At 41.3% G+C, this 13,895-nt stretch overlaps 1 protein-coding gene across 7 annotated transcripts in view; it reads left to right on the top strand.

Annotated features, from left to right (window-relative positions):
• Helz (helicase with zinc finger) overlaps window positions 1-13,895 on the top strand; it is a 131,277-nt gene that overhangs the window by 47,187 nt on the left and 70,195 nt on the right. For all 7 annotated transcript variants that reach the window (XM_076935571.1, XM_076935575.1, XM_076935574.1 and 4 more), the window contains 5 exons: window positions 566-641; window positions 2,503-2,701; window positions 3,095-3,202; window positions 4,277-4,574; window positions 12,551-12,818. In XM_076935571.1, coding sequence (XP_076791686.1) covers window positions 566-641; window positions 2,503-2,701; window positions 3,095-3,202; window positions 4,277-4,574; window positions 12,551-12,818 — 949 coding nt within the window. The remainder of the gene's footprint in view (window positions 1-565; window positions 642-2,502; window positions 2,702-3,094; window positions 3,203-4,276; window positions 4,575-12,550; window positions 12,819-13,895) is intronic.

Raw genomic sequence — 13,895 nt, 5'->3', positions numbered from 1 at the left:
CCGTTCTCTTCTAAGTCTTATTTTCCTGTTGCTTATTTGGAACTTCATCTAAATCAATCAAGCCATTTGTATTCAGAAATATGTGCACTTAGCTCCTATATATGCATAACAGTTTGAGCTTCATTTGTGTTATGAAGTATGCTGAGGTGATGTGCCCCAAACAGATCTTAAAGAAGCTTCTCAGTCAGTGTCAGTGGTAGAGTCTGTAGTTTGTGCAGGAGACCTCCTTCCCAGACTCAGTTTTCATTCCGGAAGGAGTTCCTCATAGATATGCATCTGTGCTTGAGAATGACGCATACCAGCCTCTCTCCTGAGTTCTCAGAGAAGGTACTACCCTGGGAAGAAGCCCACCCCCTGCCAGATCAGATTCAGACCACCAGCCTGATTTAGCTGCTGGGTAACGGCCTCTGCCCGCAGAGAACTTAGTTGATGGGCAGAGGCGCCTTTGCCGTGTGTTTTTCATATCATCTGGGATGATACACGTCGAGGTGTGTTTCTTAGACATAAGATGTTGGAACGACTTGGTAGCCTCACCTGATGTGATTATGTCTGCATTCCTCCCTAGGGTCTTGTAATGGTTGGCATTTCCGCCCGCCACCCAGGGGGATCACCAGCAGTGAGGAGTACACCTTGTGTAAAAGGTAAAGGATTGTTTTGAAACAAATTACCTGGCTCTTAGGAAGGGATAGATAGCTTTCTTCCACTTTTTGAAGACAGTGATTTAAATTCAAAGAGGATAATATGAGAAGAAGGAAAAAGGATAATGTTCAAGGGCAGTGGTTTATTTCCTATTTGCAGCAGTAGCTGTGCAGCTCAGCAGCAAGCCCATGTGACTGGTATTACACAGCGGCATGCACATGTAGCCTGTGAAGACTCTGTTCAGAAGTCAGCTATGTTTGCTGAACTTAATTGTGGCTCTTTCTAGTGTGGATTTTACTTAGATGTGGTAATTGGAGGTGAAATTAGTTCCTATAAACTGAAAGAGAGCATAAAACCACTCATATTCAACTATTTTAATAACTTTTTTAAAAGAAGTGTTGTCATGTAATTCTTATAAAAGGAATTTATGAGTACCTTGTATTTTAAGCATTTTCAGAATTAATTATGTAATTCATTACTAATTATTTCTAAAAATGTACACACTAAATCGAAGCCTCATTTTAAAAGATGGGCTCTTCAGTTCCTTTCATGAGAGTGAGTGGCTGGTGGGGCTTTACATAGACCTTGCTGCCTGGACTTCGGCGTAGTGACCTGGGTCTGACATGCACTCTGATGAGAAATGGTCAGGACAGCCTCTTGGTTTTGTAGTGCAAATAAGGAACAGAAATACTAAACACTGCAGGTCTTGGTGGTGCCAAGTTATTAGAGATAGAACATGATCCTTAGAATTAGAGTCTAGATAAGAATAGAACCCCTTTTTAAAGAGGGAAAGAGTTTTGTAAAATTTATTTTTATGTGTATGAGTGTTTTCCCTGCATGTGTGTGTGTGTGTGTGTGTGTGTGTGTGTGTACCATGTGTGTGCCTGTTTCCCCATGGCGTACCAAAGACAGTGATGGACAGGAGTTATAGACAGTTGTAAGCTGCCATTCTAGGCCTGTGAATTGAATCTGTGTCCTTTGGAAAAGCAGCCCGTGCTCTTTATGGATAAGGAGTGAAATAATTTAGAAATGTAGAATGATACATTCCTGCAACATGAAGATTTGTATACACAACAGGCAAATACATTATTTTGCACATTTTGTTTTTGTTTTTGGTTTTTTGAAGCAAACAATTTAGCCACCAGCATTGTTCTGGGTCCACGTGTTTCATGGTCACTTCAGAAGGGGCCATCAGCTCTGTGTCCTTCGACGTCAACATTTCTGTACTTACCCCTTGAAAAGAACCGAGTAATATTACATGAATTTTTGATTCTAACCATAAAACTTTTATTCTTAAATGTATTTGAAACTTAACATTAGCTAGTAGTTTCAGTGAAGTAATACAGAAAGAGAAAAAACATAATATCCTAATGGAAAGGTAGAAGGATCACAACGGGACAGTTCCTCAAATGCGGAGTGTTCAGGCAGTTTGGGGAAGCAGATTATGGCTGTGTGAACAGCTAGCCCACTGGATGTCAGTGTTGCTTCAGGAAGATTCTGTGCTGAGAGGAGCTGTCTAGCAGAACACAGAGAAAGCATGTGTTCTTCTGGTAAGAGGGGTCTCAGTACAGAATTGTACTTTAACTTTAAGATCACTGTGTTTCTAAGAACACAGTCAGTGGGTAATAATGAAAAATTGAAAATCAGAATTAATTATGATTAACTATGGGTTGTGGATTGACGTTTTTCACTGTCATGAATGTTGGTCTGCCACTCTCTACTCCCTTCATTGAACTTGACAGTGACAAATCCTGCCTCTCAGAGGATGTTTGTCTTGTTAATGAGGAGGCAGAGGGCAAATGGTGGAAGTTATCTTTAAACCGTTGAACGAAATTTACGATAAGTCTTTGCCATTCTGCTTAGGTTTTTAGAGCAAGGAATCTGTAGGTATGGTGCCCAGTGTACTTCAGCACATTCCCAGGAAGAACTAGCAGAATGGCAGAAAAGATACGCCTCACGCCTGATAAAACTGAAGCAGCAAAGTGAGAATAAACAGCTCTCAGGCAGCTACATGGAGACCTTGATAGAAAAGTGGATGAGCTCACTGTCTCCTGAGAAAGTGGTAAGTGCAGACGGACCTCTGGTCTGGCTCTAAACAGCGTGCTGGGCTCTGCTTTCTAAGATATGCTAAGAGTAGTATATTTCTTTAGTTGACTTAAGAACGTGTGTCTTGTAACCAAAGCTGGCCCGTTTGTTAAGATGCAGGGCAGAAACCGAACATTTGTCTGGAGGTTTGCAGCTCCTGTGGTAATGACCTTCATTCAGGGAGGTTTTGGTTCTCAGTTTTGTTTAACTGCATCACATGTCACTCTTGTAAGAATGGCCAGAGGGAGTGTGTGACATCCCTTGATCTGTGAGTGTGCTGTCTGTGCTCATGGCCGACACTTGCTACTTTGCTGGGTTCTCACTGATGGTTCCAACCTCACACCATAACAGAAATCACTTTTACTTTCAGCTTAGTGAATGCATAGAGGGAGTTCAGGTGGAGCACAGCCCTGACCTGTCGGTCACCGTCAACACCAAAAAATCCCACCAGACCTGGACCTTTGCTCTGACCTGTAAGGTATGACACTCATGCTAACTAAAGAATATCAGTTTTGTTCAGTTTCTTGAAGCCTATTGGACCTTTAAATGTCTGCTAAGAGAATGTTGAAAATGTTTCACTCCGAGTACATTGTATGTAGGCTCTGCATTATGTCAAAGTGGGTTTCTGTATGTCAGTCATTAAATAGAACTTTTTCCACTTTGAAGAAAGATCTGTTTAACTATGTAGGACACTTTCTTAATTACTTGGTGAAGAAGTCTGACATATATTACCTTCTAAGCTTGGAACATGGATGGGGTTCATGGCTTACAATAAATTATTTCATAATTTAATTATTTAATCTGGCAGTTCTAAGTTTTTTTCAACAAAAATCTATTTTTGTATTTCATTTGATGAAGGCACAAATTCTGTAATAGTGTATCTTTATTATTTTTATCTTTTATGTTTCATGGGCCTTGCCCATGCTAAGCACATGTTCTATACTGAGCTGAGTCCCCAGCCCTAGAGGGGTTTTCAGTATGAGACGTTGTCTGCAGTGCCTCTCCTCTTACACTACAATGGATAGTCTAAGATCCGAGGAGTTAACATTTCAGTGAGCATGTTCACTTGGAGAAGTCTTGTGTTCTTTTTGATGCTATTTCTTCTTGGGACCATCTGCATTGTGAGATGGAGAGTCTAAGAATGTTTAGCTTTAGCCCTGAACCCCATCCCGTACTCTCTGGGGTAACTGTCCTGCGAAGGCTTCCTGCGCGAGGCTGTCTAAGCATACTGAGAAATTGACCTAAGGTGGCAGATTTTGCCACAGGCAAAGATGAATGAACACAGAAAGAAGGTCCAGGGAGGCTGTTGATAGAGCATGCTTATATCATTTTGGAAACTTTGCTTTAACCATTCTGTTTTGTCTTTGTTTTTGTTTTATTTTATTTTTTCTTTTATTCTTAAGTAGCTTGTGAGCATAGTTTGTTGTACATCATAGCACCTTAGAAACATGCAGTGTAGCAGGCCCTTCCAGGAATGTTTTCATTGAAGAGCCCAATTACAATTGCATTTTCACCCCCTTGTACTCAATGAATTATTTTAACTTCCTTGTAGCCTGCAAGAATGCTGTATCGGGTAGCATTGCTTTATGACGCTCATCGTCCTCACTTTAGTATCAGTGCCATATCTGCCGGAGATAGTACTACCCAGGTATCACAAGAAGTCCCCGAGAACTGTCAAGAATGGATAGGAGGAAAGATGGCCCAAAATGGATTAGATCATTACGTGTATAAAGTCGGGATAGCATTTAACACAGAAATATTTGGAACTTTTCGCCAAACCATAGTTTTCGACTTTGGATTGGAGCCAGTACTCATGCAAAGAGTAATGATTGATGCAGCGTCTACAGAAGGTAATATTTAGACTCTTTTCCCTGATACAATGTATTAAAAGGCAAGATTAAAAGATATGTACTGACCCCTAAATATTCCACAGACAGGTAGGGAATAAAAAAGAAACATTCCCATGTTAACTGACTTGTTCACTGTGTAATGGCCACTAAATGGGTCAGGTTGGCCTCCTCAGTCAGTGGCCAGGCAAATCACCTTCAGGCCCCTAACTTAACTTACATGAGCTGGTAATTAGGTTTGTTTTGATCTAGCAGTTTCATGTTCAAGTAAGATGATTTTAGCATAGCCAAACCTTTTAGTATTTGACTAGAATGCCTTTCTACTGGTGATGACGTCTATACCTACAGTGTCTTTCCATTTCCTTCTGAGTGGTCAGCTAGCTCTGCTGATGGTAATACATTATCTTTGAAACTAAGTCCTCAGTATCAGCCTTATGTCCCTGTGTGCCTTCACTACTGTTAAGGAGGGCAGGGTGTCTCAACAGGATCTGCCTGGTGTTTGGGAAGTGTCCCTGGTTTCAGCACAGAAATACCCGTATGCTTGACACTGCAGCTAATTTGCTTTGTATATTGTTGCTTGTGCCTAAATTTGATGCCTGCATCCAACAGAGAAGGCAGTTAGCCCAGACTTCTGTGGCTCTGGATGCTTTAATTTGTTGAACAATTAGTGGATTTTGTTAATAACATTATGTAGTGAGGTATATGACACTTGCTACTGTGCTAACTGCAACTAGCCATAATGTGGAGGCTGTTTATCTTCAAGTACCACTGTGACCTGTCCATTAGAACCTGGAACAGTTTTCTTCTCATGAGCAGACACTAGGATGTTAATGGTTTGGGGTGAGGACCAGGTGGTGAAATTGTTCTGTCTTTCTCTTTTCCCTCTGTAAGTTGAGGTTAACAGATTTATTTATTTGTTTGTTTATTTACTCATTCATTCATTCATTCATTATTTTTTTCTGGGACAGGATCTCACTAAGTAGGCCAGACTGGCCTCAGATTCACCAGTCTCCTGCCTCAGCCTCCCCAATGCTGGAATTACAAGTGTGTGTGACCATGCCTGGCCTTCACTGTTAGGTTTGTGCCAAGCTTTTGCAGTTAGGTGATGTCTTCTTTGTGTATGCTTATATAACCTGGACTTCATTTTACCTCATTTTCTGCCTTGTTTGGTTCCATTTATGTTTTATTTGGTTGTATGTAATTTTGTCATTTTTCTCGGTAGGAACAAAAATGCTAATTTCCATAGCCAAATAGTCATGTCAGTAGATAAAATAAAAATAAAAGCATAGGGTGTAGCAAATCTTTTTATGAAGGACTAGATGGAAAATACTTTCGGTGCCATGAGAGATCAATTCTGGGCTGTTGTTGAGGAAAGGGTGAGACTGCACGCACAGAGCTTCAGAGCTGCATTGTTTTACCTTAGGAGGAGGGGAAATTGTAGAAAGAAAAGAGAATGACTTCTCTGGTGTCCAGATGGAATTTGTTTTAGAAGTTTGTTTTCAGAGTAGTGGTTTAAGGTGACTTAGGTCTGATGGGGAAGGGAAGGGGCGCTTTGATCGCTTGCTGTAAGTGACTTTGCTTCTGGAAGAAGAGCAGTGGTATGTCACACCAAGCTGGCGGGAATCCTGCTTTTCTACTGTCTCTATGGCTGTGGGTGGAGGTCTTAACATCTCTGGCTTGATGGGCAGCATTTAGAGAATGGAGTAGTAAACCTTCCTTAGGTGAGTCTGAGGACTGGAAGTAAGAGGTACATATTTAGCTCATAGTGGACATTCAGAAGAGTTGTTTTCAGGCTGGCGAGATTGTTCAGCAGGTAAAGGTACTTTCCTCCAAGCAGATTGGGAGAGGGGCACACATGTGCCATAGAACAATTGTGGAAGGCAGTTTTCAAGAGTCAGTTTTCTTCTACCTATGATTCCAGGGCTCAAACTCAGATTGTCAGGCTTGGTGGACATGCCTTTATCCACTGAGCCATCTTTCCAGCCTGATTCTAGATTTGATAATTTTATTATTTGTCATTATTATTGTTATTATATTAGTGTATGTGTGTGTGAGTATGTATGTATGTATGTATGTGCTCACATGCCATGGGTATGAGTGTGCTTTCCAGAGGCCTAAAGAGGACATTATTCGGAGCTGAGTCACAGGTACCTGTGAGCTCTCCAGTGTAGTATGGGAACTGAACCTGGTCTTTTTGGAAGATGGCTCTTAACTGCTGAGTCATCTTTCCAACCTCCTCCTCCTCTTCTTCCTCTTCCTCCTCTTCCTTCTCTTTTTCTTCTTCATCTTCATCTTCTTTGTCTCCTCCTCCTTTTCTTCCTCTTCTTCTTCCTCTTCCTCCTCCTCCTCCCCTTCCTCTTCCTCCTTCTTTAACAAACTCTCACTATGTCACTCTGGCTGTCCTGGAACTCACTCATAAAGATCTCCTGATTCTGCTTCCTGTGTGCTAGGTTTACAGGTACACACCACTGCACCCAGCTTAGTTTCCTTATCCTTACAGTTGATGTCGTTGACTATGGTCCTCCTCCTCTGTTCCAGGGCCTTTTCCTGTGGAGATGTATTGTTTCTGTACGATGTGAGTCCTAGCAGGACGCTTGAGGAACAACAGCAGACAGTCAGAGCATGTTATTTGCTTCCTTTTCCAGTTGCTTTTAAATTTTTTCAAAATTATTTTCTTTTTATTTTTGTGTATGAGTATTTTGCCTGCATGCCTATTTGTCACATGCATGACTGGTGCCCACAGAGGCCAGAAGAGGGTACTGGATTCTCTAGGACTAGAGTTACAACTGGTTATGAGCTGTCACGTGGGTGCTGTGAATTGACCCAAGTCCTCTGGAAGAGCAATCAGTGCTTCTAACTACTTTGTTTTCTTTGCAGCCCCTTAAATTAATATATATATGCATATATATATTCACATTCAGTATTTTTTTTACTGTTAGTACAGAGTTCTTGTCAGCAAAGAATTTGAGGCGAGGACTTGGTAGAAGTTCAGCTAGCATTCTCTACACTCCTCGTAGCTGCTGGAAGTAAAGTGGCAGTATTGGGTTTTCTCTCATGTCCTGGAATGCTTGTGTGGACAGCATCCAGAAACACAAGAGCAAGACAATCAATTGCCTTGCCGAGCTGGCAACAGGGTCATAGCCTGATCTTCTTTACCTCATTGGGACAATTATGAAAAAAGGGTTCCAGGTACAGGTCTGAGAATGTGGTTGGGAATTGAAGCAGGTCTGGGTTTTGTCTTGTGTTTGAAATATTATAAATTACAATATAACTTGATTTTTGCATGCAAAGAAATTTACTGATGAAGAGAAACTGAAACTTGAATGGGAAATATCTTTGTCTTTACTGCTTGCCTCTTCCACTTGATTGGCAACTTATTGGTGTCTTCATTAGGATTTATAGTTCTGTGAAAACATATCACGATTAAAAGCAACTTGGGGAAAGAAAGAGTTAACTCATATTACAGCTTGTAGTTCATCATCCAGGGAAATAAGGGCGGGACCTCAAGGCTGGGACCTGATGACAGGAACTGATATGAAGGCCATGGAGGAACACTGCTTATTGGCTTGCTCTCAACATTGTTTTCTAAGGTCCCACAAAACAGCCCATGAGCTCTAAGCACCTAGTGAGTGCCGTTTTCAGCGCAAAGTTCCCAAATCCTTCTACAATCCTCAAAACATGATTAAGTCTATCACAGCAATACCCCCTACTCCTGGTACAGAGTCTATCTGAGCTTGCACTTGCTGTGTTAAACACTATGACTAAAAGCAATCTGGGGAGGAAAGAATTTATTTCTCCTAAACTTCAAATCCACAGTTCATTATTGAAGTCAGTCATGGTAGGAACTCACAGGGCAGACACCGGCAGACAGGAGCTGATAGAGAGGCCATGGAGGAGTGCTTACTTACTTTTGTGATCTCTGTGGCTTGCTCAGTCTGCTTTTTTATAGAAATCAGGACTACCAGTCCAGCTGGGGGCAGAGGAGTACCGCCTATAATGGGGTGGGCCCTCCCACCCAAATGTACTACAGACTTACCTACAGGGCAAACCATGGAGGCATTTTTCTCACTGAGACTCCCTTTTCCCAAATGACTCTAGCTTGCATCAAGTTGACAAACTAGCCAGCATAACTGCTAAGCAAGTTTTATACTTTTTAAAATATATTTAAAATATATTTTTTAAAGATTTATTTATTTAATGTATATAAGTACACTATAGCTGCCTTTAGACACACCAGAGGAGGGCATTGGATCCCATTATAGATGGTTATGAGCTACCATGTGGTTGCTGGGAATTGAACTCAGGACCTTGGGAAGAGCAGTCAGTGCTCTTAACCACTTAGCCATCTCACCAGCCACAAGTCTTATACTTAAATCATGCTGAAAATGTCCAAGCTTCTTCCATAAAGTTAAATATTTGGCCCTACTGGCCCATCTGTTAGCTTGGGGTTCTTACCAACATTGCACTGACATGACTAGTAGCTCATCTGATAAGGAATGCTGCCCTCTCTCCCTCAGTCCTAGTATGCCTCAGCCACCAAAGGCTGCCACCTTCATACTGACTAATGGTGGTATTTCATTGCATTAGTGTGACTCAGGGAGAGTCACAGTAGAGTCACATGGCAATATGCTGCTTCCAGACATCCAAAACACAATTGCAAACTTTCCCATTAGTTGGAGTGAGTGAGTACACAGTACACAAGGAAAGCTTGCTAACTTCCTTCCCTCACGGATGCCTTTTATCACACATTCTGAGTGTTATTATTCAAGTTTACCCGAAGACAATTTAATAGTGTATTTTTCTGAACCTCAGTATCTCACCAACAAGGAAAACAATTGAATTTTAAGAAGAAAGTACAGTTGAAGTCCCACCCATTTCTTTAACAGTTTAAAGATCACCATACAGCTACTAGAAGAAAGAAATTCCCTACTTCTCTCTCGGCCCATAAATCAAACAGCTTTGGATGCTCCACATACCAACAATAGTGTCGGGGAGGGGAATCTATGGAGCTGTGGTTTTAATTCGACTAAAAAACTAAATTAACTAAGGAAGGGTTTTAGTTCAGTAACGAACAATGAATTAGGACAATAAATAAGCACTATTTGCTAATAGGTGCTGTTGAGCCCTCCTGAGCGATGCTGTGAATGCTGGCTCCCAACTGGTCAGTTGTTGTTTTTCCAGAGTGTGGTTCATTTGAAGACGGTGTAGGCTGAGGGAACATAAATGCCATAGGTGAGCTGGCTCAGCAGTCCTGAGCATTACCTAAGTCTGCTGAGCGCCGGTGTGGGGGCTGCAGCTGGAGATTAGTGAGCACACCCGTAGGATCGCATCTGTTCATCTTCTCATGGGGGGACCTTCCCTTCTTTTCCATAAGTGTCACTCAAGACTTTTAAGCACTATAAATTAGGTGGTGGGTCATTACACAGTTTAACAGATTTTTTTTCTTTTTTGAGGTAAGAGGACTGGAGCAGGGTGTGGTAGCTCACACCTCTCATTCCAGTAGACAAGAATAGTCAAGAAACTGAGGCTGGTTTATGACTACAGATTCTAGGCCATAGAGCTATAGAGGAAGTCTGTCTCTCTAAAACATCCCCACACCTCCCCTTCCCAAAACCACCTTCAAAAGCAAGAAAAAAGGAAAAAAAAAAAAAAAAAAAACCTTAAGTAAGAGGAATGAAGAGCAGAGGTAGAAGCTGACTCAGGTTCCTGTGAGAATTAGCTCTGTGAAGCAAACCTCTTCTTAGGAGCCTGCAGCCATTCACACACACTGTCTTCTGAGGCTGCACACCTGGACTGTTCTCAGGTCCTTCTTATGACTATAGCTCTCCCCTCCTTCATAGTTATTAACAGAGCACTGGGCACGGTGCCTCATAACCTAATCCCCAGGCTTAGGAGAACCATGAGTTCTGGGCTAGCCTGGGCTACACAGTGAAATTCTCACCCTCCTCTCCCAAAAAAGAAATGAAATAAAAAGTAACATTGTTTGAAAACTTTGTGGTGCTACTTGCTCTAGTAATTTCCTAAAACCAAAGTACGAATTATGGCATTATCTACATAAAATGTCAAAACATGCCTATGCCATGTCCCCAAAATCTGAATACCTCTAGTCAGAAGTAGAGAAGTTGAATTTCTGTATAATTTGTATAGATTTTAACATTACAACAGTGGTCTTGGGAGACCATTTTAGGTCTGTTATTGTCCAAGCACCTTAAGGAACACAGGAATAGTCAGTGACTTTTAAATGACATGAGAATGTGTTGCTTTAAACATAGTCTGAATTCACTTAAATAAAAATATAATTATGAAATGTAAGTTTCCCACTTTATAATAAAAGTTTGAGATCCTTCTACATACTATTTTTCTTTATTAATACAGGGTCTTATTTTATAGCCCTGAATGGCTTGGATCTTGCTCTGTTTACCAGGCTGGCCATGAACTCACAGAAATTTGCCTTTCTCCTAAATGCTGAGGTTAACACTGTGTGCCACCATACCTAATCCAGTGAAGAGCATTTCTTTACTTAAATCTGTCTATCTCTCTGTGTTTCTTTGTCTCTGAGTCTGTCCATCTCTTTCTCTGTCTCTCCTTCCTCTCCTTCTTCCTCTCCCTCCCTCTTTCCCTCTGTGCCCCTCTCTGTGTTGGTATCTATGGATGTCAGAAGAGGGTGTCTGGAGCTGGAGTTATGGGTGGCTGTAAGTCATCCATCTTGGGTTCTGGAAGCCGTACTCTGGTCCTCTGAAAAGAGCAGTAAGTGTTCTTAGTTGCCAAGCCATCTCTGCAGCCCCCAGAGTAGTCTGAAGTGTAGTTTTAATAGGTAGCGCGTCCTTACCGGCGTGATCATTGTGCTTATGCTACCATATGAGGAACAGCACCATTCTTAGAAAAGTGCTTTCGCAAGGGTCAATATTAGAAGTTAGAGCCTTTCTTTATATGTTTTTATTAAGATGTTAAGATACTTGCTACTGTCATGAAATTTATTTGTGAGTGACTGTGTGTTTTTGTGCATATGTGGCATCTAGAGTTTGCAGTGTCAGAGCTTTGGGTGTAGTTCAGTGGTAGATATGTTGGGCTTTGGGTTTCATCTCCAGCACCACAAAATAATAAAACAAACATGCTGAAGCAATAACTGAATGAGAGGTTGCAGCCTTGCCTGTTCTAATTCAGACATAGCTTAGTGTAACTTTCCCTGAGCACTGTCTGAAGTAGGGAAGTCTTCCTCTTACACCAAAACTGAATCTTGGCCTAATGAGTCAATTGAACAACTTTTCATCATTTGGCCAACTCTTGCTCTTCTAATGTGGGCTGGCTCCACTGAGTATGTCTCAGGTAGGGCACTGTGAGCTCACTGTGGCTTCATCCTTGCTAGTTTATGTTACATCTCTTTCAGTTCTTGATTTTGAACCCTGCTTACCGTGTAATTTTGTTCAGTTTAACATGGACTTTAAGAAGTGGCATATATATGGCTTCCAGTCACATGTGTCATGGAGACGACAGTGTTGTCTGTCTTCTAAAGGATTGGTGCTGTTGGCTGAGAGACGTCCTCCCAGACAGCAGAGCCCAGAGCTCTGCAGACTTCTATTCTCTGTGTTTATGGGGCAGGTCCTGCTACGGTGCAGAGGAAAGGGACTGTTCTGCCTCATGTGGTACAGTCTGTCACACTAGGAATTTGTCATCTCTTTCTCCTGTACATCAGATTGCTCTTCACTGAAGAGTTTAGTTCCGAATTTCCCCAAATAACTCTTTGTGGCATGATCCAGCCTAACATATAAAAAGGTGCTCTTATATGGATTCCTAATAATGTATTTTGTTAAGATAGTCAAAATATGTGTGGTATGGGGAAAGTACTGTCTGAGTTCTGTGCTGCTTATCTCTCAGAGTCTCACCTCAGGTATATGAAACTGTTACAGAAATGAGTACTGAACACATCCGAGAGTTTGATGTCATGTTCCTTTATGAATGTCTTCCATGTTTTTGTGTAGATCTTGAATACCTGATGCATGCAAAGCAGCAGCTGCTAACCACAGCCAAGCGCTGGGATTCTTCTTCTAAGACTATTGTAGATTTTGAACCTAATGAAACTACTGATTTGGAGAAGAGCCTTTTGATCAGATACCAAATTCCTCTTTCTGCTGACCAGCTGTTTACACAGTCCGTTTTAGACAAATCATTGACCAAGACAAACTATCAGTCACGGCTGCACGACCTGCTTTATATTGAGGAGATAGCCCAGTATAAAGAAGTCAGCAGGTATGTTCTCTGAGCGCCTCCTCCCACCTCTTCACCCCTTCCCCCTCCGTCCTCCCTCTCCACCTGTCCCCCTCCGTTCTTTCCACCTCATCTTCCCTCTCCACTCCTTTCCTTTTTCTCTCTTTATAATGATGATTTTAACTTTATAATGAAGACATGCTTAAGTAGAGATGGGTATTAAAATAACTGTGCTTCACTAGCTGTATTTTTTATTTAACTAATTAACTAATTTAGAAACAGGGTCTTGTTGTGAAGTCCTGGCTGGCCTTGAAACTCTCATTAGTCTTTCTGCTGCTGCCTCTTGAATGTTAGGGTTACAGGCATGAGCCAACACCAGCACCCTTGGTGCTCTGGATTCTGTCTTTAATGGAAGTGCATGTAAGACTTGTGTTAAGTGTGTGTGGGTTTTTGTGTGTATGTGTGTGTGTGTGTGTGTGTGTGTGTCACAAAACCTTACTGAGTGTCTACTCTGGAACCAGCTCTACTCACTTTGGGAGTATAAAACTGTCCCTGCTCTTGAGAAGTTTTACAGTGAGTACAGGCCATAGTAAGCACCTAACTTACTATGGATTTGTGGAATAAAAGAATAAACATGGAAGCAAGCCACATACTTTGAAAGTTATTTGAAGAATGAAATGGTTTAAGATAGATAGAGGAAAATGATTTGATGATGACATGTCATTATGTCCATCTGTAAGTGCTTCACTTTCTTATGTTTTAGCTACAGCCACACACCAAGAGCTGAAACCAGAGTTTATCAGGGTAAGAGAAGTAGTTTTAAATCAAAGTGTGAGCGAGTGAAACATTAAAAAGGCCATTGTTATTTGAAAGTACTTTTCTTCTGTTTAGGTAAAATAGTATGAGTATTCAAAATTGAACCTCAATGAGATGCGAGTACATTTTAATAACTTTTCCTTTTAAATAGAGTCTAGCCAATACACTTTTTTGTTTAAATTGCCTTATCATTAATAACAGATTCAGAAACTCCTATCCAAAAAAGAAAAGGTAAACCTCAGAAGTATGGTGTGCTGCTCTGTAGGTTAAATGGGATAAACCTGTCAGAGTGTCTCTTTATGC

This window comes from Arvicanthis niloticus, chromosome 6, assembly GCF_011762505.2.
Source record: "Arvicanthis niloticus isolate mArvNil1 chromosome 6, mArvNil1.pat.X, whole genome shotgun sequence".
In the NCBI taxonomy this organism is placed as follows: Eukaryota; Metazoa; Chordata; class Mammalia; order Rodentia; family Muridae; genus Arvicanthis; species Arvicanthis niloticus.
This window is presented reverse-complemented; position numbering and strand designations above follow the sequence as displayed.